Raw genomic sequence first — 27,595 nt, forward strand, 5'->3', positions numbered from 1 at the left:
TAACAGAGGAAAAAGTAACAGGTATTAAACACTTCAATAGTCATGCAACATGACTATATTGTATTTTATGTGACCACAAAAAGAGGAACAGGATCAATAAAGTTTTACAGCACATACATCAAAGAAGCTGGGGCAGGGGAGGGTTTCTGTTAAAGACAAAGAAGGAAAATGGCCTGAAACCGTAATGAGGAACAAAAGAGGCATATTATATCATCTCTAGGTCCGACAATGTGGGATATGGGAGAAAAAAGAACCACCATTTAAGAAGTCATATTCTGGTTATAGCAAAGTTAAGAAAAGTTCACAGAAGACTGAGAATATAAGATTTTGCTAATGACATACCTTGAGTTCAAGAGGGTACAATGTAATGTTTGGATAACTGGAGATGAGTGAGAGATAGTGTCAGAATTAGGGGATGTATAGAACTGTATAGAGATAAGAGTCTTGGGAGGCTTAGTCTTCTCGTAGTAAGATAAACAGCACTGTAGCAATGATAGTATTAGTGCTGTGGGATCTCCCATTACAGTTGTCCTCAAACTTTTTTGCTCAACCCATCTCACATGTTTTTAAAGCAAAATCTAAAAATTTTCATTGTAAGTCTAAATATTTGTGAATAATGCAACTTCTAAGAATACACTGAAATATAAAACTATGTTACATCACACTTTCAATTTAGATAGGATTTATTTTTTTTTAAGATTTTATTTTATTTATTTATTTTTTAAAGATTTTATTTTAAAGTAATCTCTAAGGGGCCAAGATGGTAGAACAGCACAGAAGTTTTTTTGCATCTCTCATCCCTGAAATGCAGCCAGATCAACACTAAACCATCTTGTACATGTAGGAAACTGATTTGAGGATTAACACAACAATTGTACAACCTAAACCACAGAACTCAGCAAGCACACTGCAGCATGGAGAGGTGATCTCGGGGAGAGAGAAGCCGCAGAGGTCAGGGAGCTGTTTTTGCTTGTGGAGAAAAGACTGAGACAGGGAGAGAGTACAGGAAAAGCACCCCCCACCCTGAAAGCACCTGGAGAGTAACTGGAAGAGTGGAAACAGCCACAAGGGACTGAACAAAAAAAGGAAGAAAGCAGAAAGAAGAAGGTTTAAATTCCATTAAGACTCTATAAACAGGGGGAGCACAGAGTCTGAACTCTGCAGCTCAATACCTGGCAGTGGTCTGGTGGGAAGGGCAAATCCCCAGGAACAGAGAGCAAGGTCCAAGGGCTCCTCGGGCCACATAAAGAGTGGCAGTTCCCCTCTGGGAGAACATCTGGTAGATGCTGTAGGCAAAGGTCCCAGGGGACCCTGGAGAACAAGCACATCTGCTGGTGTTGGAAGAAGGATGTTAAGGGGGAAGTCCGGTACCAAATGTATGTTGTGATTTGCCATAATCCCTGAAACGCTGCTGCTACATAATCACATGAACTTTTTCTGGGGCAAGCTGGCACCCAGCCACAGTCTCTGGGCATTGGCAGCAGCATAATCTCACGAATGAAACTCGGGGCAGGCCTGCACCCAGTCATTGCTCAGTAAGACCCTCCCCCAGGGGGTCTGAGAGGGAGGTCAAAGCTGCAGTCCTTCAGAAGTGAGGGGGGGTTGAGAAATACAGCCCCACTTATGATAAAACTTAGGAGGAGGTGCCTCCTGGCAGCCTGATGGCATGGTCACGGACACTGTAGAAGCGAGGAATGTATGGAAACTGGAGGCAAAGGAAGGATGCTTGATTACCGGTAGGGGAGAGCACAGAGTTCTGATACTAGAGACTGGGTAGCTGGGTGATGCCATTTTCAGCCCTCCCATGCATGCACATACATGCCTACATCTTCCATAACAATCCACCCCAGTAAGCTAAGCAGCACCATCTGGTAGAGAACAGAGCCATTACACTAAGTCCCGCCCAACTAGGCCAACCTCGTTCTTGAAGAACACAAGTCTCTCCTTCTGCTTAGTTTACAGACTATTAAGTGCTTCATAGTTTGACTTCTAGGGGAAACAGGATGTAATTTCAATCATATTTCATTATATTTATGGTCCATCTATTCAATTTTTTTTTTCTTATTCTTTAACACAGAAAGAGAAAAAATTTACTTTTAATTTCCGTTTTTATTTAAAAGATTTTTCTTAAATTTTTTCTACTATATTTTTTATTTTTTTGTAAATTTTTTACATTCTATTTTACTTTCATCACTTCATTTTATTCTAGTTTACTGTTTTCCTTTTTTAAAATTTTCAAACATTTTCCATTTTCCTTTTCTTTCCCTTTTTTCTCTGTCAAGCTTCTTTCACAACCAGACCAAATCACACCTAGGATCTAGCATCATTTATTTGATTTTTTTGTGCTGTTTTTTATTAATTTTTTTTTTACTTTATTAATTCCTTTTTTCCCTTCAAAATGACAAAATGAAGGAATTCACCCCAAAAGGAAGAACAGAAAGAAATGACAGCCAGGGACTAAATCAACACAGATACAAGCAAGATGTCTGAACCAGAATTTAGAATCATGATAATAAGAATACTAGCTGGTGTTGAAAATAGCATAGAATCCCATTCTGTGGAGTTAAAACAAGTCAAAGTCAGGATGAAATAAAAATGCTATAACTGAGCTGCATTTTTAAATGGATGCCATGGTGGCAAGGATGGAGGAAGTAGAGGAGCAAGTCAGTGATACAGAGGACAAACTTATAGAGAATAATGAAACAGAACAAAGGAGGGAGACTAAGGCAAAATAGCATGATATAAGAATTAGAGAACTAAGTGATTCATTAAAAAGGAATAACGTCAAAATCACAGGGGTTCCAGAAGATGGAGAGAGAGAGAGAAAGGGGTAAAAGGTTTATGTGAGCACATGATAGCAGAAAATTTTCCTAACCTGGGGAAACACAAGACATTAAAATCCAGGAAGCAAAGAGAATTCCCATTAGATCCAACAAAAACTGACCATCAACAAGGCATATCATAGTCAAATTCACAAAATACTCAGGCAAGGAAAGAATAATGAAAGCAGCAAGGGAAACAAAGTCCTTAACCTACAAGGAAGACAGATCAGGTTCAGAGCAGACCTATCCACAGAACCTTAGCAGGCAGAAAGGAGTGGCAGGATATATTCAATGTGCTGATTCGGAAAAAATATGCAGCCAAGAATTCTTTACCCACTAAGGCTGTCATTCAGAATAGAAGGAGAGATTAAAGTTTCCCAGACCAAAAACAAAGGAGTTCATGACCACTAAACCAGCCCTGCAAGAAATTTTAAGGGGGACTCTCTGAGGGGAGAAGAGATGAAACAAAACAAAACAAAAAAACCAAAAGCCCAAAAGCAACAAAAACTAGAAAGACCAGAGAACACCACCAGAAACTCCCAACTCTACAGACAACATAATGGTAATGAATTCATACCTTTTAGTCCCCACTCTAAACGTCAATGGACTAAATGCTCCAATCAAAAGACACAGGGTAACAGAATGGATAAGAAAACAAGATCCATCTATATGCTGTTTACAAAAGACCCACTTTAGACCTAAAGACACCTTCAGATTGAAAGTAAGGAGATGGAAAACCACCTATCATGCTAATGGTCATCAAAAGAAAGCTGGAGTAGCCATACTTATATCAGACAATCTACATTTTAAAATAAAGACTGTAACAGAGAGATGAAGAAAGGCATTATATCACAATTAAGGGGTCTATCCACCAAGAAGGTCTAACAATTGTAAACATTTATGCTCCAAACATGAAAGCACCCAAATATATAAATAAATTAATTACAAACATAAAGAAACTCATTGATAGTAATACCATAATAGTAGGGAACTTTAACACCTTACTTACAGCAATGGACAGATCATCTAAACAGAATATCAATAAGGAAACAATGGCTTTGAATGACATACTGCACTGGATGGACTTAACAGATATATTCAGAACATTTCATCCTAAAGCAGCAGAATACACATCTTCTCGAGTTCACATGGAACATTCTCCAGAATAGATGACATACTGGGTCACAAATCAGCTCTCAACAAATACAAAAATTTCAAGATCATACTGTGCTTATTTTCAGACCACAACACTACAAAACTCAAAATCGAAAATCGACCACAAGAAAAAATTTGGAAAGATAACAAATACTTGGACACTAAAGAACATCCTACTAAAGAATGAAGGGCTAACCAAGAAGTTAAAGAGGAAATTAAAAAGTACATGGAAGCCAATGAAAATGATAACACCACAGCCTAAAAACTCTGGGACGCAGCAAAGGCGGTCATAAGAGGAAAGTATATAGCAATCCATGCCTTCCTAAAGAAGAAAGAAAGGTCTCAGATACACAACCTAAACTTACACTTTAAGGAGGTATAAGAACAGCAAATAAAACCCAAAACCAGCAGCGGACAGGAAATAGTAAAGATTACAGCAGAAATCAATGCTATTCAAACAAACAAAAAACCCAGTACAACAGATCAGTGAAACCAGGAACTAGTTCTTTGAAAGAATTAACAAAATTGATAAACCCCTAGCCAGTCTGATCAAAAGAAAAAAGAAAGGACCCAAATAAATAAAATCAAGAATGAAAGAAGAGAGATCATAACCAACACAGCAGAAATACAAACAATATTAAGAGAATATTATGAGCAATTATATGCCAATATTTTGGGTAATCTGGAAGAAATGGACAAATTCCTGGAAACATATAAACTCCCAAAACTGAAACAGGAAGAAATAGAAAATTTGAACAGACCCATAACCAGTAAAGAAGTCAAATTAGTAATAAAAAATCTCCCAAAAAACAAGAGTCCAGGGCCAGATGGCTTTCCAGGAGAATTCTACCAAACATTTAAAGGAGAGTTGGCATCTATTCTCTTGAAGCTGTTCCACAAAGAAATGGAAGGAAAATTTCCAAACTCTTTCTAGGAAGCCAGCATTACCTTGATTCCAAAACAAGACAAAGACCCCACTAAAAAAGAGAACAATAGACCAATTTCCCTGATTAACATGGATGCAAAAATCCTCAACCAGATAGTAGCCAACAGGATCCAACAATACATTAAAAGAATTATTCACCACGATTAATGGGTTTATACCTGAGATGCAGGGCTGGTTCAATATCCATAAAACAATCAATTTGATACATCACATCAATAGAAGAAAGGACAAGAACCACATGATCCTCTCAATAGATGCAGAGAAAGCATTTGAGAAAATACAGCACCCTTTCTTGATAAAAATCCTCAAGAAAGTAGGTATAGGATCATACCTTAAGATCATAAAAGCCATATATGAAAGACCCACCTCTAATATCATCCTCAATGGGGAAAAACTGAGAGCTTTCCCCCTAAGGTCAGGAACATGACAGGGATGTCCACTACCACCACTGTTATTCAACGTAGTACTTGAAGTCTTAGCCTCGGCAATCAGACAACACAAAGGAACAAAAGGTATCCAAATCAGCCAGGAGGAAGTCAAACTTTTCACTCTTCACAGATGACATGATACTCTATATGGAAAACCCAAAAGATTCCACCAAAACCCTGCTAGATTGATCCATGAATTCAGGAAAGTTGCAGGATATAAAATCAATACACAGAAATCGGTTGCATTCCTACACACCAACAATGAAGCAACAATGAAGAAAGAGAAATCAAGGAATCGATCCCATTTACAATTGCACCAAAAACCATAAAATACCTAGGAATAAACTTAACCAAAGAGGTGAAAAATTTATACTAAAAACTATAGAAAGTTTATGAAAGAAACTGAAGACACAAAAGAATGGAAAAATATTCCACGCTCCTGGATAAGAAGAACAAACATTGTTAAAATGTTGATACTACCAAAAGCAATCTACATATTCAACATGATCCCTATGAAAGTAATACGAACATTCTTCACAGAGCTGAAACAAACAATCCTGAAATTTGTATGGAACCAGAAAACACCCCGAATAGCCAAAGAAATCTTGAAAAAGAAAACCAAAGCAGGAGGCATCACAATCCCGTACTTCAAGTGATGTTACAAAGCTGTAATCATCATGACAGTATGGTACTGGCACAAAAACAGACACTCAGATCAATGGAACAGAATCCAGAATCTAGAAATAGAACCACAAATGTACACTGAATCTTTCTCCTTGAACTTGGATTTCCATTCCACTTCATTCAGAGAATTTATCCTAATATAACATAGTGTGATGGCCTAAAGTGTTTTAATGATCATTCTATATTACTTTACAACAGGAAAAATTCTCAAATATTCAGATGCTATAATTCTTTTCTTTAAAAAAAAAATTAATGTTTATTTTTTTGAAGGAGAGAGAGACAGAGTGTGAGGCAGGGAAGGGCAGACACAGATTCTGAAACGGGCTCCAGGCATGGGGCTTGAACTCACAAACCGCAAGATCATGACCTGAGCCAAAGTTGGACACTTAACCAACTAAGCCACCCAGGCACCTCTAATACCTTTCTCTTTTAATAGCTGTTAATAGTACCCAAGAATCAGGAAAACAACAACAACAAATAAACAAAAAATAAGAAATGAACTCAGTGTTCATCCCCAAAGGGAATAAGTAAACCGTTGAAGATGATACAACTGATAATAGAGCAAAGTTAAAACTTAACACTTGGATTCTCTTACTTTCAACCCACTGCACTTTTCACTAGAGCACCCTGCCTCTACACTAAATAATAATGAAACATGAAACTGTTAATGAGAGAGCTTAGGAGCTCAAGCTCTTGAAGAATGAGGGTAAAAACACAAATGTACATTGGCCTTCAGTTTTCCTACCTTAATTTCTTTAACTTCATTTGAAAGAGTTTGAGGTGTACTTGGAAGAGAACGATTTGAAGCATTTCTTTTTGATTTCTGAGGTATTGTTATATGAAATCTTGGAGTTGCAAGCACGATTTTACATGTATCATTCATGGAACCCAGAAGATCGGTCTCTCTGGGCACTGAGTTCTCATTTCCTTCCTTAATTTCCTGTTGTGAAGTCCTTTTTGTTGCCACTTTACTATCAGAAACCATTAACTGATCATCATTTTTAACAGGAACACAGTTAGTATTTAGAGTCTCAACAGTAGTATTTTGGGATTTTTCAATGATAGAATCAACACCTTCTAAAACAAAGGTGTCCTTTTTAGACTTAGTGGTTACAAATGTATTCTCCTTTGAGTGAAGAATTTGTTTATCCAACTGAGTTCTAGGTAATGTCTTGTTTGAGAATCCTGCAGCTGAAACATTTTCATGTTCTTGGTTCAGAAATGGAATCTCTGCAAAAAAAAATACAAAGCCAAACAAAATTTAGAGAAGAATCAAATGAAATTAAAAGAGAGAAATAGAATAATATAAAACCGTTTATATATGAAAGAAGTCTTCAGGTTAGGAATGCTCCACCCTTCTGCCCAGTGTTTCTCTGACATGGATTGCCTACGCCGGAGAATAATTATCCAGAACATTTAACTATACATTGAACAAAACAAAAAGCACTTTACCATAAGTTAAATTATGCAGAGGTGCTTTCTTTTCCTGCTGACATTGAATCTTTTGCTTTATCGGAAGGAAAGTACTATTTGATGATTCTAGAGGAACTTCTTGCACTGAGGTTGAGTTTTTTTTTTTTTAAAGAAAGAGGAAATTGAATTATATTAGTCATTGAGAAGAAAAAAAGCCTTCTTAAAGTCTTAAAGAGTTACATTCAATAATGATCAGATCAATATAGTACACTTCTGTAACATAGGAGTTCCATTTCTCATTCTGTTTTTTCATGCCTTCATCACATTCTATCTACATTACACCAAGAAAGAACTTTTTCTAAACTCTACATGTTATAACTTGCCAGCTCTAGACAAAAGTATATTACTGGACTTAGAAGCTTAGAGATCTGGAATACAATTCTGGTGCTGCAACAAATCAGATAGGTATATCTTAAGATTATATATGAAGTACCATCCAGTCTTGAATATTCTGATTCTGCTTCTGGTTGCTGTAAATTTCTCAAATGTTGAAAGAACGGCCGAAGAGTTGTGGCTTATATGTTAAAAGTTGAAATGTTGTGACTCAATAGCAGACACAACCATAATTTATACCCCTCTGACATCTCTTTAGTAAGCCTTCAAAGGCAAAAATCTGGTAGGCTTATCAACTAGACAAGTACGGACTAATTGTATTGCTTACATTTTATTCTACTTTGCATCCTAGATGGTTTAAGTTTTATTTCTTGATGGTTGAGTTTCTTTTACATAAAGAGGGGAAGGTAATAGACTTAAAACTGGAGGAAAAAATCAATTATTTTATTTTATATGTTTAATTTCAAATATTATGATTGAAAAAAATTGGTGGTGACTTTGCTTAAGTATGTAGCTTTAGTCTTAGAAATCTTAATATGAAGATTTTTATCATAATGATGTGTGTCATAAAAGGTTAAGTTTCTATTTCTTTAGCTCATTCTATTAGAAATGGCAAGGCAATGTAGTAAAGACAAACAGGTAATTCAATCAGATATAACAGGCTATAGAATCTGGGTCATTTATTTTAGAGTACAAAGTTCATGTAGACTATTTAAAAAGTCTCTGAAATTACACACGAAATTTGTGTTTGTATATACGTGCATTTTCTGGGGAAAGAGTCATCAGATTCTCAAAGCAATGAGTTGTTTCTTCCTCTCTAGTTCCACTTGACAAATAAAATATGTTTTAATGTGCATTATTTCATTTGCTACTCCCTTTTCTCCAAGACTGTATGAATCAGATTTTGTGTATTCCCCTACCTCTATCTTAAGCTCCCTTAGAAAACTCTTTTTGTGTTAAAATATAACACTGTCTTTGAAATACAACAGTATATCCACAATCTATTGTGCAGTAAAGAGCATGGGCTTTCAAATACACACCTGTATTAATTCTTAGCCCATCGCTTATCATATGTCATACATAGAGCAGACATAACCTTTTTGTAAGCCCCATTTCCTAGACTATTAAATGAGCATCTACCCATAGTGTCTGCTGAAAGGATTATGAGATAAATCCATATAAAACATATTTATCAATTACTGTAACTCATTAAAAATCTCAACTTCAAATGTCTCAGATTCTGACCACTTCCTATCTTCCCAGATTATTCTCTCAAATCCAACGACTATCCTAACAACACCCTACACTTCTTTATACTTCCTCATTTCCTTCAGGTCCTCTTTATATAACTAACTTAAATTTCATGGTGCCCTTACATACCACCTTTGTCCTCTTCATCCTATCTGATAAAATTACAATCCTGATAAAATCCAACTCTCTGCCTGCTCCTGAGCAGCATCTGTGCAGCTAAATAGGGCTAGAGGAAAACTCATAACCATATTTATTGCTCTCATTTAAATTCATGCTCACAAGTTTCAAGCAGGTCCTTAATGTTACCCAAGAAATCAAATTTAGGCCTAGACTCTTCCATTCTCCTGCATTATTCAAACCTCCACCTCCTCAAACTTTAATACCTGCTTCCCATGCTTACTCTCAGCTGATGATTTTACTGTGTACTTCAGATTATTTCTCCATACAACACTGCCTATCTTCTTGTTTGATTTATGGTCTGTTTATGTTTCTTGCTAAGGCCAAAATCTCCACTTTTAGATTCAGTTCCCTTTCAACTACTCAAGGGTATCATACTACCAATTTTAGTTTTTCCTTCCCTACTGGATCATTTCCAATAGCATACAAAAATGTTCTTTCATCATACATTAAAAACAATATTTTAAAACCATATTGCCCATATTTCTCTGCTGTCTTCTAAGAGTTATCTATATTCACCACTGTCAATTTCTCTCCCTCACATTCTCTCTTGAACCCTCTTGAATCATGTTTTTGCTCCTATCACTTCACCAAACTCCCCTTATTAAAGCCACCAGTGACCCTCATGTTGCTAAATCCAGCATTCAAATCTCAGCCTTTATCTTACTTCACTCATTAGCAGCATTAGATACAGCCAAAGACTCCTTCCTTCAAGCATTTTGTTCCTTTGGCTTCCAAAGTATCACTCTTGGTTTTTCTTCTTCCTCATCTTCTTCTCATGGTCTTCACTACTATCTTTTATTTGAAATTCCAAATTTTGGGGTGCTCCAGGATTCATCACTGAATGTTTCTCTTTTTACACTTACTCCTTGATGATCTCCTTTAATCTCTTTAAATACCATTTAGGTGCTAATAATTCCCAAATGTATTTTTCTTACCTGAACCACTTCTCTAAATTCCAACGAATTTTTTCATAAGTGTTAATTCACATCTACACTTCAATTTTTAATAGATATAGCAAAATTAACATACCAAAAATGTAATTACAGAGCCCCCTGCCCTGTCTATTCCATTTCAGTTAAACCACTCTATCCTTCCAGTTACTCGGGCAAAAAACAAACAAACAAACAAAAAAACAAAAAGCCAAAAAACCAAAAAACAACCCAGAACCAACCAAACAACATAAAACACCCTACAGCCACCCTTTATATCTTTTATGTTCCACATCCTATGAGCTCTTCCTTCAAAATACACCCAGAATCCAAGCACGTATTATTTTCACTGCTACCACCTAAACCAAACTAACACCATCTCTCACCTAGACTACTACAGTAACTATTTCAAATCGACAGTGAGTGATATTTTTAAAATGAATCAGATCTTGTCACTTATCAGCTTGGAACCCTCCACTGATTTCTTACTTTGCTCACGTAATAGCCCAAACTCTTACATTCATCTATAACACTCTACATTATCTGACCCTTAATTAGCCCCCCTTCCCCACCTCTATGCACTCACTCTATGATTTACTAATCTCATAACTGGTCCTTGAATTTGAGGAATGCTCCTATTTCAGGGCATTTGTACCAGCTGTTACTTTGTCTGGATCATCCTTCCCAATTCCTCCAAGATATCCATCTGTATCTATCTATCACCTACTTCAATGTTTTGGTTCAAATGTCATCTTCTCATTGAACCATACCCTGATCACCACATGGAAAATTACAACCTACTCCAACTGTCCCCATCATCCTTGCTCTGCTTTTCTTTCCATAGCACTTCTCTTCTATTGTACCATAAAAACTACTAATTTAAATTTGTCTCTCCCACAACCTGAATGTGAACGTGTTAGGGCTGGGATTTTTGTCCACTTTGTTCACTCTTATATCTTGAGTACCCACAACAGTATAAGACATAATAAAAATAACACATTATAGCTTTTCAACCAACACATAATAAAACTAACCTCTTGGTGAAATGTTATCTGATTGGAGTGATATGTTGTTTTCCTTTTCTTCACAGACGCAGGTATTCTGCAATACTCTTTTCTCATCTCTTTTGGGAGTGAAAATTTTCTTTTCACTTTTCACTGGTTCCAACAAACTACTGTTGCCTGACGCTTGTTCTTGCTTGTCACGCAGTACTTTTTCTTTCATTCTTTGAAATATTTTTCCTGGTGATTCATAGTTTGCTTTATTTTTTAATCTATCCTTGTTGGGCTTTATAACACTGATATCAAGAGAGCTGTTAGAGGAGGTAGTCTCTGCTAGCATGGTAGAATGAAATATTTTTTTATTATTAAAATTTGTCATTTCTAGGAAATGAGTTTTTTCATGGTCATTCAATTTTAAAGAGGGGTTCTGATATTTTGCCAAATCTTTTACAGGAGTAAGTGTGCCTGCAGGAATGCTGTCAAAAAAGACTGCATGCATAGGCATATTTCTTCTTTGAGATGTCTCTGAAGACAAATGAATTCCTGGATGTTTCAAAGGTGTTGCAATCATCTTGATAAACAGTAGCAATAAGTTTTCTCTAACAGATAATTCACTTAACCACAGTTTTCAGGATAGGAGACTTTCAGCAGGGGCCCAGAGGAACCTGTAGTTCAATGTGAAATCAACCTTTATCATGCTTTGATGCAAAAAAGATTATTTGCTTTCCATAATTATATTATACTAAGGCTTAAGTGGTTCATAACAACACTGGATAATCTATAGCTCACAAATCTAAGGTTTTATATTTTTGTTAAAGACTCATTTTATTATTATTTTAGATGAGCAGTTTGGTCTTTAAATTTACTTCTCTAAAAAAAGCAGCATTCATCAAATCATCTACTTAAGAACACTAAGAACTGAATATTGAGTACCTGGTTTTTAAAGATACTTGAACCTCAAGTCCTGGAGATTCCAATCTAATATTTACATCAAAAAGCATTAAATTACATCTGCATATGGTACTATATTAGACTATAAAGGATTAAATTTCACAAACATAACTTTTCCCTTTAGGCACTTAAATTTAAGGCAGCAACTATGATGATATGTCTTAATGAAAGCTGAAAAATTCATTCAATTTTTTAGTTAAATCATCCCCAGTCTTGATTTTGTTATGCTGCAGAACATTTTAACTATGAGGTTTTAGCTGAAATACCCTCAAATCAAAAGTAAATTATACTCATTATTTTTAAAAGTTAATTCTATTTACAATTTTTAGAGGCAATCATGTACTTGAGCATACATGGTCTTAGACTTGTTTTAGCTTGCTTTTATAAACACATTTTATTTCCCACACCTAGAAATTAAGATTCTAGGTGATGAACCATACACTTGCATTCTGTAATACTTAGTAAATAAAACATTTCCACGCAAGGTGCTTGGAACTTACTAATTTCACCTTACTGCATCTCCTATTGCTGAATTTACAACTATTCTAACCAGTCTTTGACATCATATAAACATAAAAAGCCTACCACAGAAAATATTAATGTAGTCATATCAAAGACTCAAATATCTTTACTTAAGTAACTTCTGTGAGAAATATGCAAGATAAAAATTCATATACAAATAGCATTTTATCCAATAGTTTTTAAGAGAAAAAAGAAATAATCCTCAATAACAAGAACTGACAAAGCAGGCTATCTTGGGTCTAGCCCTGTCACACAAAAATCACTGAACTCTTCCACAAAATGTTAATCCAGTAAATATGTACTAATGCATAGATTTATGTGTTTGGCAATGTGTGAGTGATAAGAATCCTGTTCTGGGAGTTAAAATACTCACTAGCAGTTCACTTTAAACTCTCAAAATCGAAAGTGAATAAATTGAGCCAAGTGCACAAAAAAAAAAAAAAAAAAAAAGGCAAAGTATGTGCAGGTTTATAAAATCTCAATTCTTCACAACCTAAGGAAATGCTCAACAGAATTACAAAATACAAATAAATTAGTGGAACTGAAAACAGGACCAATCTGTAGTAGACGTACACATTAGTTTTTTCATCTAAAGGCAGATAACTGCGGTCCTACTGAAAGGCTTAAAGAACCAGCATATAACTCCTCTTGCATGTTGCCCAACCTCTTCCCTCCCAATTCAAGCATGTTATAGCATGGAGATGAGCAGTCAAGATTCTGAAAAACCTCAAATTCCACCCCCGTCTCCAAAAAAGACGCAGAAGATTCCTAGGAGCCCCTATTTCCCATTATGTTATAAACAGCAACTCAGCAGAAGTCCAAAGAGTTGGCAACAGTTGTCTGTGGTTTCAGTGTGGCTGGTAAAAGAGAGGATGTAGAGGGAAAAAAATTACCTAGAATTTTCTGACCTATAGCTTTGCAGAACAGATACAGAAGAAAACAAGAAATCACTTGTTAGAGGCCAAACACTCAAAGCCCCATTCTCCTCCTGGTTAAAAAAGAGCAAAACAGAGAAAACAGATTATGATGCTCAGACTCTGATAGAAGAGACACATGCTAGAGGATGCGGATTCAAGTGACAGGCATTCCTAGGTTGAGGAAAACAGTATCCTGAAGGCCAAACATACTTGACCTAACAAAAGATTGCTAGCAAGAAACTGTTAGTTCCTTTTTGGACTAGAGAAGGGAAGGTGAATTCTAAAACGTTATGCTTGTGCTTCACTAAGTGCTTAAAACTATTTGAAAAATCTGATCTTTGTCATTTACTCTGAATGTTGGCAAATGCTGATGTACGAATTAAAATTTGTTATTTATTAAAATAAAGACAAGCATGGAAAATCATTAAATGAAAAATCTAGCTATGAGCACTTACAGCATATGTAAATATATAAGGCTAAACAACTGTTATTATCATGGATATGAATGATTCTGAATGTAACTGTTACTCTTTTTCCCAAAATTACATGAAAAGTTTTTCTAGGAATTTACTGTCATGGTAGCAGCAGTAATTGAATTATTACTATAATGGAAAGAGTCAAAAATCCCAAAGAACACCAACCAAAACTGGGAGGTGGAGGTGGGAAAAATGAAACTAATTTTAAGTTAACTGGCAAATGATAACACTTGGGGTGGAGGTGGGGGGACCCAGCACTTGACATATAATATAAATAACATTCAAAGAGACCAATGAATCAATTTTAAAAATGATCAACACAGAAAATGGCCAAAAGGCACGAAAGGCAATTACTAAAGAATACAAAAGGCCACCTAGGGAGTCAAATGACACTTCATTTCACTAATAAGTGAAACTAAACAAACTAAACAGTGGAAGTTCTTAAGTTTAGCAGATTGGTAAAGATTAATTTCAAAATACAGGTGTGCATGCTGTTGTTCAAGAAATTGCACTTCTAAATTTTTTCCTTACAGAAACTACTACATAAGAATTCAAATATATGTAAGTAGCAATAACAGTGGATATTTACTGCATATATGTCAGACACTACATAACCTTACGGCAAATAATCTTAAGAGTTCTGAAGATGAGGAAACTAAGGCACAGGTGCCCAAGGTTCCACTGACAACGATTCAGAGCAGGACCTAAGTCTGACTGCCAAGCCCAAGTTCTTAAACAAGCACTGTACAGGGATATTCACTGACTTACCGGAGAAATTATAAATAATCTAGATCTTCACCACTATGGGATGAAATTCTGCTACATCCATACAACCGAATTCTGTATATTCAATAAAAAGATATATGCCTGTATATGTACTGACAAAGAATATAGTTAGGATATATTAAAAAGGAAGCAGAACAGGACGTACAATTGCATTTCAGTAAACACACACGAGCAAAAAGCATAGGGGGAAATATCTGGAATCATACCAAATTGTAAACAGTGTTTAACTTTGAAGAGGAGGATGAAGGGCCCTCCATTTTCTAAATAATTTTATTAATATCCACATGTGTTTGCAACCAATGTGAAATTTAACCAGAAAAAAAACATGAGCTCGATGGATCAACGGTTTCTATAGCACTGTGGATCTTGGGGTCCCAGGGCAGTGACGCACACAAATCATTCTAACGTAAAGCTTTTTTTCTTGCTAGAAGTGATTTTAGAACAAAGGCCTACAGCGTTCACTTACAAAACGAATCTGAACGAATAGTGGTCTACTCTCTTGATAACTGCAGTAGACACGCAACAAATATGTATACAACGGATGAGTGAGTAGTCGTGAAACTCCTACCAAAGCTAAAAACTTACAGAAGTCTACGCGGACCGAGAATGTTGATGGGCTGGGACCCTCAGCGCCAGAGGCGGACCGATGGCAGGGGGCGAGGGAAGCAGAGCAAGGAGTTCATACCTTGGGTGAAGGGCCTGATAGAGCTAGAAGGCGGCAGTCCGGGCTTGGCTTCGCACGGGGGTGGGCCGGGCGCCCCAGGGCTCGCGCCTCTGGCCCAAGTCGGCTCCAGCCCCCCGTAGCCCGGCCACAGGTGACCCTCACTTCCTCAGCGAGGCTCTCTGACACAAGTTTCGGAATTCAAATTTGAAGAGCCCGCCCTCCAGCCAGCCCTGATTGGCGCGCTCCGGAATGGCGTCACCGTGCGACTCAAGAAAACTGGCGGGGGCGGCCCGTACCGCGTGCGCAGTGCTGTTTCCACAACAGGTGGGTAACCCCAAGCTGCCACGAGAACCGAGAGCACCGCTCTAGTCTTCCGCAGAATTCTTTTCGTTTACAGAGGGCGCGTGCCACCAGCGCGTTCCGCCGCTCCTCCCGTTATGCTCTGCGACAGGAAGGCTTACGTCAGACGTCGGCTGCGTTCTTCGGCGCTACTGCGGTTTTTTAAGTTTGGCCTTTCTCGGCCACTCTTCTACCCTACTGGTTTGGTAGCCCGTGGTGTATCGTCGCTGTTGCTTACCTGTGTGAAGGAACAGCTTGCCGAGTTCGTCGGAGAGCTTTTAGCCCTCCCTGGCTGCCAGATATTTGAGAACGAGAAAGAACGTTTTGTTCTTGAGAGGATAATATACTGAATGCAAAGTTAAACTTGCCATGGGATGTTTAGTCTGAACTATTTCCCCAAGAAGTGTGATGTTTTTTGAACCTCATCTTATCGAATCCTAAAAGTTTTAATCTTGACGACTGAGGTTGCAAAGCAGTTTGTGACAGTGTCACTTAGACTGAGCCTGCCTTAGATTGATTGCACCCAGTGATTCTGTACTCTTAACAACCGCGGAGTGTTGTGCATCTTCCGTCTCAGCGCCCTGGCAAGGAACATTCGCTGGCTGGAAGCATCGTACAGGGCGCCTTGTTTCAGTGTTGGGGGCGGAGAAGTAGGAGCCAGAGGAGTAATGAATGTTTTCAGTCCTAAACCCCTTCCAGCTCCGATCCTGCATCTTCTCTCCATTAACTCCGCCCGCTCCCCAACAAGTCAGAACGGGACAGGAGAGTTTATGCCTCATCCAAGAAAATTCCTTAGCATCCTAGAACCATATATCGCATTTCTCCGTTAACACGGGACTGAAATGGTTATAAAGGATTGATTTTTTAAAGTGACTTTCGCAATCCCCTCGTCTGAATCTTGTAACCACTAAGTCTTGTACACACAATATTCAGAATCCGAAATAAAAATTTAAAACGTGCAAATGAATGCAAGTAAGGAGAAGAAACCAGTTTCGGCGAGGAGAGGAAAGCAAATCTACATAGATAAAATGAAGTTTCTGTCTGTGCAGCATAATGAGAAAATGGCTGGACATGAATTTGTACCAGATTTCTGGGAAAAGCTACACTTAAGATACCTGTTAAATGACATGTATGAAAGTGTATGAAATGCATTTTGTGTGACAGAGAGACTTTGAGGGGATAGGCATTCATATTCCAAAGCATCAGAAATAGAAGTATAAAAGGTTTTTATGCCTGATATGGAGATGGCCGTGTCTCACACATTCAGCCAGAATAGGAACCTTGAAATATTAAGAGTAGACTCTCAGAAATATACACTTTCATTTTTTTAATTAGTCATTTTTCTTTTGAGGAGTAGCTAGTGCCTACCAGACTCCAGGGTGAACAGCCACAGGGATTTATGTAAGCATGACTAATGATTTTACAAACAAAACTGGAGAAAACAGTTTGTGGATAACAAAGTGTGATGACAAGGCATACAGGCCAAGGGACAATGTTCATCTGTCCACTGGGACATCAACATACTGCCCTGGTTGGGCCCTCTTTTAAGTTTCTGTCAAGAGGGGAGAGCTTCTCCACGTCACAGCCAGCCACCTGGGACAATCTGTCCAGGCTTAAGTCTGTTATTCATGGAAACAAATGCAGACCCACTTAGGGTCCAAGGGACAGACACAGGAGGAAGGGAATGAAAACCACACACTGTGTGGGAGCTGCTGCCAAAACATCTGGGTCTGCTTAGCCTGAAAGAATATTCCCAGGACCATGGTAAGTTCCAGCAGGGAACAATCAGTACAATTAACCATATGGCATTTTGGGGATAATTAGAAAAAAGATGCTCTTTCTTTAAGGCTGAATATTCTCAACCAGGGGTGATTTTGCATACCCCCCCCACCTCGGGGGGGGGGGACATTTGGCAATGTCTGGAGACCTGTAAATCATAAATGTCACAATTGAGAGGAGTGCTACTGGCATCTAGTGAGTAGAGGACAGGAATGCTACTAAACATCCTACGATGTGCAGGACAGCCCCTCCACTACAAAGAATTATCTAGTTTAAAATGTTGATAGTGCCAAGGGTTGAGAAATCCTACACTTGTAAGATATAGCCCTATCCTACACTTGTAAGAAGTTTAGACTCTTCTCACTCTCTCAGCTGTGTTCCCTTTTGTGAGGTGCAACTATAGAATCACTACTGCTATGTCGGGGCCTGGAGGAGAGATGAGGATGCAGTCAAAAGAGAGGTTATCCAGGCTGTGCGAGGGGAGGACCCTTCAGTGGAAAAAACTTCCAGAGATTGCTATGTGATAGAGTCAATATTACAAACATATCATTAAAAAATTGTAATAAGTGCTGTTGAGATATATCAGGACAGATCCTGCAAGAAGCTGATGGTATGATGGATTTAGGAGTACATGAGATTTATTGGGAGATAATACCTGTGAAGGTTTAAGGGAGAGGGAGAAGGATTGGGCCTGATAAATCTTCAGACTTTGATGCAGATGTGACATTTGTGAAAGAAAAAGGGAGAAGGAAGCAGAATTGGACAGAGGGAGCCTAAGCTTGCGATGCATATTTGACAAAGTATTGGCCAACCCAATAGGGAGACTTGGGGTAACCCATCAGAGGTGTCTTGAAATGGGCAGATCCTGGAATCCAATATTGTGGAGGCTGCCTGGGAAAAAGATGGCCTTGACTCAAAGGCTTAATAAACATTTTTTAGGGGTACCTGGCTGGCTCAGTTGGTAAAGCTTGCCACTCTTGAGCTCAGGGTTGTGAATGCAAGCCACTTTGGGTGTAGTGATTACTCTAAAATCTTAAAAAAAAATTTGATTAATTTTTTTGGATTGAGATATAATTGATATATAGCATTATATTAGTGTCAGATGTACAACATAATGATTTGATATATGTATATATTGCAAAATGATCACAATATGTCTGGTTAACATCCATCAGTACACAGTTGCATTTTTTTCTTGTCATGAGAAATTTTAAGATCTACTCTATTACCAACTTTCAAATATAGAATAAGTATTATTAACTACAGTCACCATGATGTACATTCCATCCTTAGGACTTATTTATCTTATAACTGGAAGTTTGTACCTTTTGACCACCTTTGCCCATTTTACACATCCCCACCCCTGCCTCTGGTAACCACCAATCTTTTCTCCATACCTATGAGTTTGTTTTTATTTTGTTTTGTTTTTAAATTTCATATTAAAATAAAATCATATAGTTTTTGTGTTTCTTTGCCTGGCTTATTTTACTTAGCATAATGCCCTCAAGGTCCATCCATGTTGCTGCAAATGATAGGATTTTCCTCTTTTCAGTTGGTCAATTGTCCAACTTCAGGTCATATACCTACCACATCTTCTTATTTTGTTTTGTTTTTAAATTTCATATTAAAATAAAATCATAAAGTTTTTGCCTTTCTCTGCCTGGCCATTTTTACTTACCATAATGCCCTCAAGGTCCATCCATGTTGTTGCAAATGGCAGGATTTTCTTCTTTTATGGCTGAATATTATCATATATTATTTGTATATTATATATATTATTTATATATAATATAACATATATGTGTATATATATTACATATATGCCACATCTTTTATCCATTCATTCGTCAGTGGACACTTAGGTTGTTACCATCTTGGCTATTGTTAATAATGCTGCGGTGAACATGGGAGTGCATATAACTTTTTGAGATAGTGATTTCATTTCCTTCAGATATATACCCAGTGGTACAATTGCTGGATCATATAGTAGTTCTATTTTAATTTTTGGAGCAATCTCTGTATTATTATTATTTTTTTTAGTGACTGCACCAGTTTACAATCTCAACAGCAGTACACAAATATTCCCCTTTCTTCACACCCTTGCCAACACTTGTTATCTCTTGTCTTTAAACAATTTTTTAAGTTTATTTGAGAGAGAGAGAGAGAGAAAGAGAGCGTGCGTGCGCACGCACAACTGGGGGAGAGGCAGAGAGAGAGAGAAGGAGAGAGAGAATACCAAGCAGGCTCCACACTGTCAATGCTGAGGCTGATGCAGGGCTCGAACTCACAAACCATGAGATCATGACCTGAACCAAGATCAAGAGTTGGATGCCTAACTGTCTGAACCACCCAGGTTCCCCTCTTGTCTTTTTGATGATAGCCATTCTGACAGGTGTGAGGTGATATCGCATTGTGGGTTTGATTTGCATTTCCTTGAGGATTAGTGATGTTAAATCTCTTTTCATGTACCTGTTGGCCATTTCTATGTCTTTTTGGAAAAAATGTCTATTCAGTCCCTTTGCCCATTTGTAAATCAGATTATGGGGTTTTGCTTTGCTTTTGAGTTGTGTGAATTCTTCATATATTTTGGATATTAATCCTTTATGAGGTTTATGATTCACAAATATTTTCTCCCATTCTGTAGGTTGCTTTTTCGTTTCATGGATGGCTTTCTTTGCTGTGCAGAAGCTTTTTAGTTTGATGTAGTCTCACTTGTTTATTTTTGCTTTTGTTGCCTTTGCTTGTGGTGTCAAAGTTTCTAACTATTTCTTGAAATATTCTTTCTTCACCATTCTTTCTTCTCTCCTTCAGGGCCTCCCATAATGAATATGTGGATGTACTTGATGGTTCCTGTAGATATCTTAGGTTCTGTTTATTTTTCTTCATTCTTTTTTCTTTATGTTCTTCAAACTGGATACTTTCAATTGGCCTATGTTCAGATTCACCCATTCTTTCTTCTGCCTGCATAAATCTGCTATTGAAAACCTCTAGTGAAGTTTTCATTTCAGTTGTTATACTTTTCAGCTTCACAACTTATTTTTGGTTCCTTTTCATAATTTATGTCTCTTTACTGATATTTTCTGTTTGTCGAGAGGTTATTCTGCTGGTTTCCTTTCACTCTTTGTCTATGGTTTTCTTAAGCAATTTGAACAGTTGACTTAAAATTTTTGTCTAGTAAGTCCAATGTCTGTGTCTCCTCAGGGATAATTTGTGTTAATTTCTCTTGTGAATGGGCCATAATTTCTTGTTTCTTTACATGCTTTGTCATTTTTTTGTTAGAAACTGGACATTTGAATATTAAAATGTACTATCTCTGGGGGTGCCTAGGTGGCTCAGTTGGTTAATTTGTCCAACTTAGGCTCAGGTCATGATCTCACAGTTTGTGAGTTTGAGCCCTGAATCAGGCTCCATGCTGACAGTGTAAAGCCTGCTTTAGATTTTCTCTCTCTCCCTCTCTCTTTCTGCCCCTCCCTTGTGCATGCTCTCTCTCTCTCTCTAAATATAAATAAATAAACTTTAAAAAATGTGCTAACTCTGGTAACAGATTCTTTTCCCTCATCAGGATTTGTTTTTGTTTCTGTAGCTGTTTGCTTTGGGCTGTAGCCGTTTGCTTGTTTAGAGATTTTTTTGGACACTATTTTTGTAAAGTTCATATTCTTTGTTATGTGTGATATCTGAAGTATCTGTTTCTTTAGCTTGTGTTTGTCTAGTGTTTGACAGAGATTTCCATGATCACCAGGAACTAGAATAGAATGAAAAATAAGTGTTAAATAAAATAAAATAAAATTTCATCAGAGGTGAAAGCTCAAGGTCTTCTCAGGTCATTTCTGCACATGCATTCTGCCCTAGGACTGTATGTGTCTTTCTAAATTACCCAGTATATGCAGGCATTTTTGAATGTCCCAATTTTCCAAAGAAACTCTTTTCCCAGCTTTTCCTTCCATTCTTTCAGTGCACCTACTATTTGCCTCAACAGTAATCTTTTGCTCCAGGCAATGGTATGTTGTTCATTTTTTCTGACAATTTTTTGAGGAATGTGTGGCCATTTTTCTGTGCTGACTGACTTCCAACTTGAGCAAATCAAAAGCAGGCCCCTTGCATCATTTTTTCAAGTAGCACCCAGACAGGTGGGAACAGACAAACACAATTCTTTGAGAATGAAGTCTGTTCTGCTCTCTCTGGAGCAAGAGACTGGGGTCCCATTCTTGGAATGTGGGATTCTGTCTTCAAGACTGCTACCTAGCCAGGAAGGAGAATTTAGGAATGGCAATTAAAAATGCTTCTCATAAAATTTTGGTACTACTTTTAAGTTGCCTCCTTTTTAATTTGACATTTTCTTGGTTGCTATAAACTTTTGACTATTTTCCAGAGTACTGACAAAGCTGATTCTAACAATTTGATTGTTTAATGTAAAAAAAAAAAAAAATGGACTCTTGGAATTACCTGTTTTGCCATTTTTGCTTGATCAGGCTTTTTGAGTAAAGAAAATTGTCTTCTAATAAAGATGAAGAATGTCTTCTTCTACCAGATCCATTTGTTCCTCACATTTTAAAGGAATGAAATACAGAGGCATCTGTTTCTGTTCCACATGATTTGTTTACCTTAGGGAGATAAAGTTTTTTCTTCTCTCAGGAGATGAGGGTGTAGCAGTGTTGCAGTTGTTATATAAGCTCTCAGATTCATAATTTCAGGGATATTAAGAACCCTGTTTGTATAGGTGCAGAAATAACCATCTGGCTGTTATCACATCACTTCATACAGGGAAAATGGATCTTGGGACACTAATGTGGTTATTGCTCTAAGTAGTAATAGTAAGTCCTAATCTAGAAATCTCACGTTTGCTATTAAGAAAATAAATACAGGATTAAAACCTTATATACCACTAAAATAATTTCATATCCCACAGCAGTAGGAAAACCATACTCCAGGTCGTTTTATTATGTTAATGGATCAAGATAGCCTTCCATGAGGCAATATTATTTAAGCTGACGCCTAAAGAATGTTAGGAGTTAACTAGGAGAAGGAGGGGAAAAATTCCTGGCAGAAGGATCATCTAGGATGATGACACTGAGACGGAAAGAATGTAATGGTTTGTTTAAAGACTTAAAGGATAAAAGCTCCAGAAGAGTGGTGGTGGATAAAGTTAAAGAGGGAGTTAAGAGTCTGATCATTTTGAAGGAGCCTGTTAAGAACTCTAAGGGAAAAGTGAAGACACTGAATGTTTTTTTTTTTTTTTCAACGTTTTTTATTTATTTTTGGGACAGAGAGAGACAGAGCATGAACGAGGGAGGGGCAGAGAGAGAGGGAGACACAGAATCAGAAACAGGCTCCAGGCTCCGAGCCATCAGCCCAGAGCCTGACGCGGGGCTCGAACTCACGGACCGCGAGATCGTGACCTGGCTGAAGTCGGACGCTTAACCGACTGCGCCACCCAGTCGCCCCCTGAATGGTTTTAAGTAAGAGAATGACAAGGTCAGATTGTTTTAAAGAGATCCCCTTGGCTGCAATGTGAAGATGATCATTTTCTAATGCAGGAAATAAAAAACTAAACAAATATTGATGCAGATAGAAGAAGCATGACTCAATGAAGTCTTCTGGCAAATAACAGAAAAGAGATCAACTTTAAAAAGATAGGATGGCTCAGGTATATTCTGCCCATAAGTGGGGACAAATTAGATATTTTAATCACCTTATTTTCTTTTTCTACAACTTATTGAAAGCTTAAACTGCTATTTTAGTTTACTGTTAGCTTTTCATTTAAAAGTAACTAGAGATTTATAGGATGTTGCAAAGGTAGCCAGAGAGTCCCTGAGTACCCTTTGTATATTTTCCTCCAGTGGTTACATCTTATATAATTATAAGCATAGTACAATACCCAAATGGAAATTTGACAGTGATATAGATGCATATAGCTTTATGTCAATTTATCCTATCTGTAGATTTGTGTAACAACCACTACAATCAAGAAAAAACTGAAGGGGAACCAGGGTGACTCAGTTGGTTGAGCTTCTTCTGCCTTTTGATTTCAGCTCAGGTCATGATCTCACAGGTTGTGAGATCATGCCCCACATCAGGCTCTGCACTGTCAGCCTAGAGCCTGCCTGGGACTCTCTCTCTCTCCCTCTCTCTCTGCTCCTCCCCTACTGTTGTGCTTGCTCTACCTCTCCCTCTCTCTCTCTCTCAAAATAAATAAATAAACATTAAAAAAAAGAAACAAAACTATTTCATTACCAGGAAGATCACCCTCATTCTAATCTGTATAGTTACACCCATACCTGCCCCCACCACCTCCCTGCCCAACAATTCCAAACCCTGACACCACTGATATGTTTTCTGTTTCAGTAATTTTGTCATTTCAAGAGTGTATATAAACAGACTCATTATAGAACATGTTCTGAGGTTTTGAGATCCACTCTTTTTTCCCACCCAACATAATGCCTTGAGATCTATTCAAGCTGTATCAATAGTTTGTTCATTTTTATTTTTATATATATACCTACAGTTTGTTTACCTATTCATATATTTATGGAGATTTTAGTTATTTCCAGTTTTTTGGCATTACAAAGAAACTGTTATAAACAATCATTTACATATTTTGAGGGATTTATTTTCATTTTTCTGGGACAAATCCCCATGAGTGTAATATCTAGATCATATGGTAAGTGTGAGTGTATGTTTAGTTTTTTTAAGAAACTGCAAATTATTTTCCAGAGTGGCTGTAGCATTTTACAGTTCCACCAGCAATGTATGAGTGATTGAGTTTCTAAACATTCCTACTAGCATTTAGATTTTAGAATGACACTTTGGCTCTATGTGGAGAACTGATTAGAATGGTATGACATTGTAGAAGGGAAAAACCATTTCAGAAGATTTTGTAGCAGTCAAGGTAAGACATGATAAGAGCCTAAACCCAAACTTTGACAGTGAGGATGGACAGATAGAAGAGAGATTAAAGGAGTGCAGTTGACAGAATTAAATGGCCAGTTTTATGTGGGACCTGGGAGATGTAAAGTTTTGTTTTATTTTATTTTATTTTATTTTATTTTATTTTATTTTATTTTATTTTATTTTATTTTATTTTATTTTATTTTATTTTATTTTATTTTAAGAGACAGAGCATAAGCAGGGGAGGGGTGGAGAGACCGGGAGATACAGAATCCAAAGCGGGCTCCAGGCTCTGAGCTGTCAGCACAGTGCCCTATGCGGGGCTCAAACTCATGACCTGAGCCGAAGTCAGACGCTTAACTGACTGAGCCACCCAGGCACCCAAGGAGATGGAAAATTTTAAAACAAAACTTTCTTATTTCTGGTTTGGCAATTTGATGGATAATGGCACCATTTATAGAAGTAAATAGTATCAGAAAAAGTATTGGTCTCGGGCTAAAAAGATATGTTTGGTTTTGGACATAGTGATTTTGAAGTTCCTGTGTAGCATCCATGTGGGATTGGCCAGTAGGCAGCTCGTTATATACATCTGAAAATAGCATACTCATTAAGAGAATGGATTTTGGATTCAGAGAAACCTTGATAGCAATCCCAGTTCTTTCTTTTACTCTTTATTCATCCTCTGGCAAGTTACTTTACCTCCATTTTCTCATTTATGAGACATAATTGTTGTGACAATTAAATAGGGTAATATGTATAAAACAGATAGGGGCTGGCATATATTAAGTACTCAGTAAATGGTAGTTGCTATTATTATTATAGATTCACAATTTGAATAATGTTCTCTCTATTGTCAAATGCTGCCCCAAAGACAAATGTGATAAGGGCTAGCTAAAGTACAGTCTTTGGATTTAGCAACAACGAGGCCTTGGGGGACCACACGTCTTCAGTAGGGCAGAAACTCAGTTACAGTAGGTTAGGGAACATTTGGGTGGAAATGCATGGAGATAGTCACAGAGACTCCTTCCCTCTTCTGTACTCAAGAAATGTCTAAAGAAAGGAAAGAGAGAGCAAGAAGAACTTCTAGGGCTAAAGAAATGTTTTCCCCCCAAGGTTGGAAAGACTTGACTTTGACTTAAGTAGGATTTTTTTTCTTAGGGCAAATGCTGATGAATTATTAAGCTGATACAAATGGAGGGACATTTCTTTTAGAATAAGTAGCTGTATGGAAGGACGGAGTGGTTGGTAGAGATGCATGAGGATTTTTAGGTAAGGAATAGCCTTAAAGTTGAAATCTTCTCATGGTTTATATTTTTGGCTATGATATAAGAGAGAGATCATGTGTTAAGGGTGAGCTAGGAGTATTGAAATATTTAATCTTCACTATAATTCCTCTGTGAGAAGAGTGATTACATTTTGGAATAGCATTAATAGAAGACATGAAGGTTGACTTGAGAGAGAAACAGAATGATTGTTGGAGCATATTGAACATCAGGCTAAAGCTGGAATCAAGATTTGCTGTAGCACCAATTTGTAGGACTGGCAATTTTTGTTTCTGATAAATTTTATGAGAATAAAAGAAGCTACATACAGCTACCTAGAAGCTGCACTGAAGCCAACCTGAAGTCAAAGATTTGAGATGGAACCAGTTTACAAAAGAGTCTCAAATTATTAGGAAATAAACAGGAAATGGTTTGATTTTCCAAATCTCTGTTTCCAATTGTGGTCTGTCAAATACCTGTTTCTCTAGTTACCACCCTGAAAATATCTTGACCTAATTCTGCCACCTGAAGATCCCTGTCACTCAAAAGCACAATATTCTCCTTCCCCTCCAGGAGGTGGGAATGCCTAAAATTTCACTGTAGTCCTGCTGCCTCCATCTCCTCCCTGTGCTGACATGATTCCTAGGAACTAAGTTGGGAATGAAGGAATGAGATGCTAAGACAGATTTGGTTTCTTTTTTGCTAACTCATCTGAATCCACAGTGAGTGACCGCACTGCAGTGTTTGCAGTGGCATTTATTAAGGGCCAAGATGGCATGATGCCCAGATGTAATATTTAGCCTGGGGGTACCTGAGACTCTTCAAAGATCAACTGGAGTGAAGCCTGGAGTCCTGCTTGGTGATGCATAGACTGGTTATTGTCTTCATTCTTGTTTCTGACTGTTATGCCAATTGACCTAACTTCTTGACCAGCTTTTAAAACTTGTAGTTCATCTTCAAGGCTCAGACCCACTATCTCATAGCCCCTAAGGTCCAATGTAAACAGACATCTGACTCTTGAGTCCCTTCAGTTGTCTGCTCATCACACACTATCTTCTTGGCTCCTAAACCATACTGGCACCTATATAATTTGTTTTAGAATGTTCTCAATGGTTGTTTTCAGCCATATTTGCCAGCAAGTAGCTCTTCTTTGCTAAAAAACAAAATCTACAGATGGCATAAGTGATGGCTTCGTTGCATTGGAGGAGGTTCTGACTAAGGCTCTCCTGTAGTTTAACTCTGACTCCACCTTGTGGTTAAATAGGTGACTGCACTGGGAACCTTTTATTCCGGTCTTGCCTACTGCCTACTGCTCTCTTAAATTGGTTAAAAGCAATTTAGCTTAGCTTTTTTTCTGTGGATCTAGATCTGGTTTACACTGACTAGATGAGTTCAGTGAGTTGAAGGAAAGCTCTTTCCCTGTGCCTCAAGGAAGATTTCACCTTGATTTCCCATAGGTATTCCAAATCAACATCTTCAGAATAGAACTTTGCATTATGCAGCCTACTGTCTCCCTTATACACCCCCTCCTTGCCCTCACCCCCTTCTCTTCAGTGAATGCCACTCTGAAACTCTCTTCTCCTCTGCTCTTTATCTCAGTGAAAGACAGTTCATCCACTGCTAAAAATTAGAGGCTTAAGAGCAATTCTGATTCTTTTTCTTTTCTCCCCTTCATTCCTTTATTCTGCCTCAAAATTCCAAATGACATCTCATTTTCAGTCTCTTTCCTCCGTTCTTCTGCTACTGTCCAAGTTATGACAAGTACTCTTTGAGTTGGCGTTTGTCTACTTCTGAGCCTCCTCTCCACTCTTC

General features: G+C 37.6%; 1 protein-coding gene across 6 annotated transcripts in view; it reads right to left on the reverse strand.

Moving 5' to 3' along the window:
* The window catches only part of MIS18BP1 (MIS18 binding protein 1), a 57,364-nt gene extending 41,480 nt beyond the window's left edge, over positions 1-15,884 (reverse strand). For 2 of the 6 annotated variants that reach the window (XM_007097543.3, XM_042989629.1), the window contains exons 1-4: positions 15,540-15,881; positions 11,236-11,867; positions 7,488-7,592; positions 6,781-7,265 (exon numbers count right to left, since the gene is read on the reverse strand). In XM_007097543.3, the coding sequence (XP_007097605.2) occupies positions 6,781-7,265; positions 7,488-7,592; positions 11,236-11,773 (1,128 nt within the window). In that variant the 5' untranslated portion in view covers positions 11,774-11,867; positions 15,540-15,881. Of the gene's footprint in view, positions 1-6,780; positions 7,266-7,487; positions 7,593-11,235; positions 11,868-14,836; positions 14,907-15,439; positions 15,459-15,539 lie in introns of those variants that run through there. The other 4 variants (XM_042989630.1, XM_042989627.1, XM_042989626.1 and 1 more) reach the window with 4 other exon arrangements.
* Positions 15,885-27,595: the final 11,711 nt, after the last annotated feature.

This window comes from Panthera tigris, chromosome B3 (genome assembly GCF_018350195.1).
Source record: "Panthera tigris isolate Pti1 chromosome B3, P.tigris_Pti1_mat1.1, whole genome shotgun sequence".
Taxonomy (NCBI): Eukaryota; Metazoa; Chordata; class Mammalia; order Carnivora; family Felidae; genus Panthera; species Panthera tigris.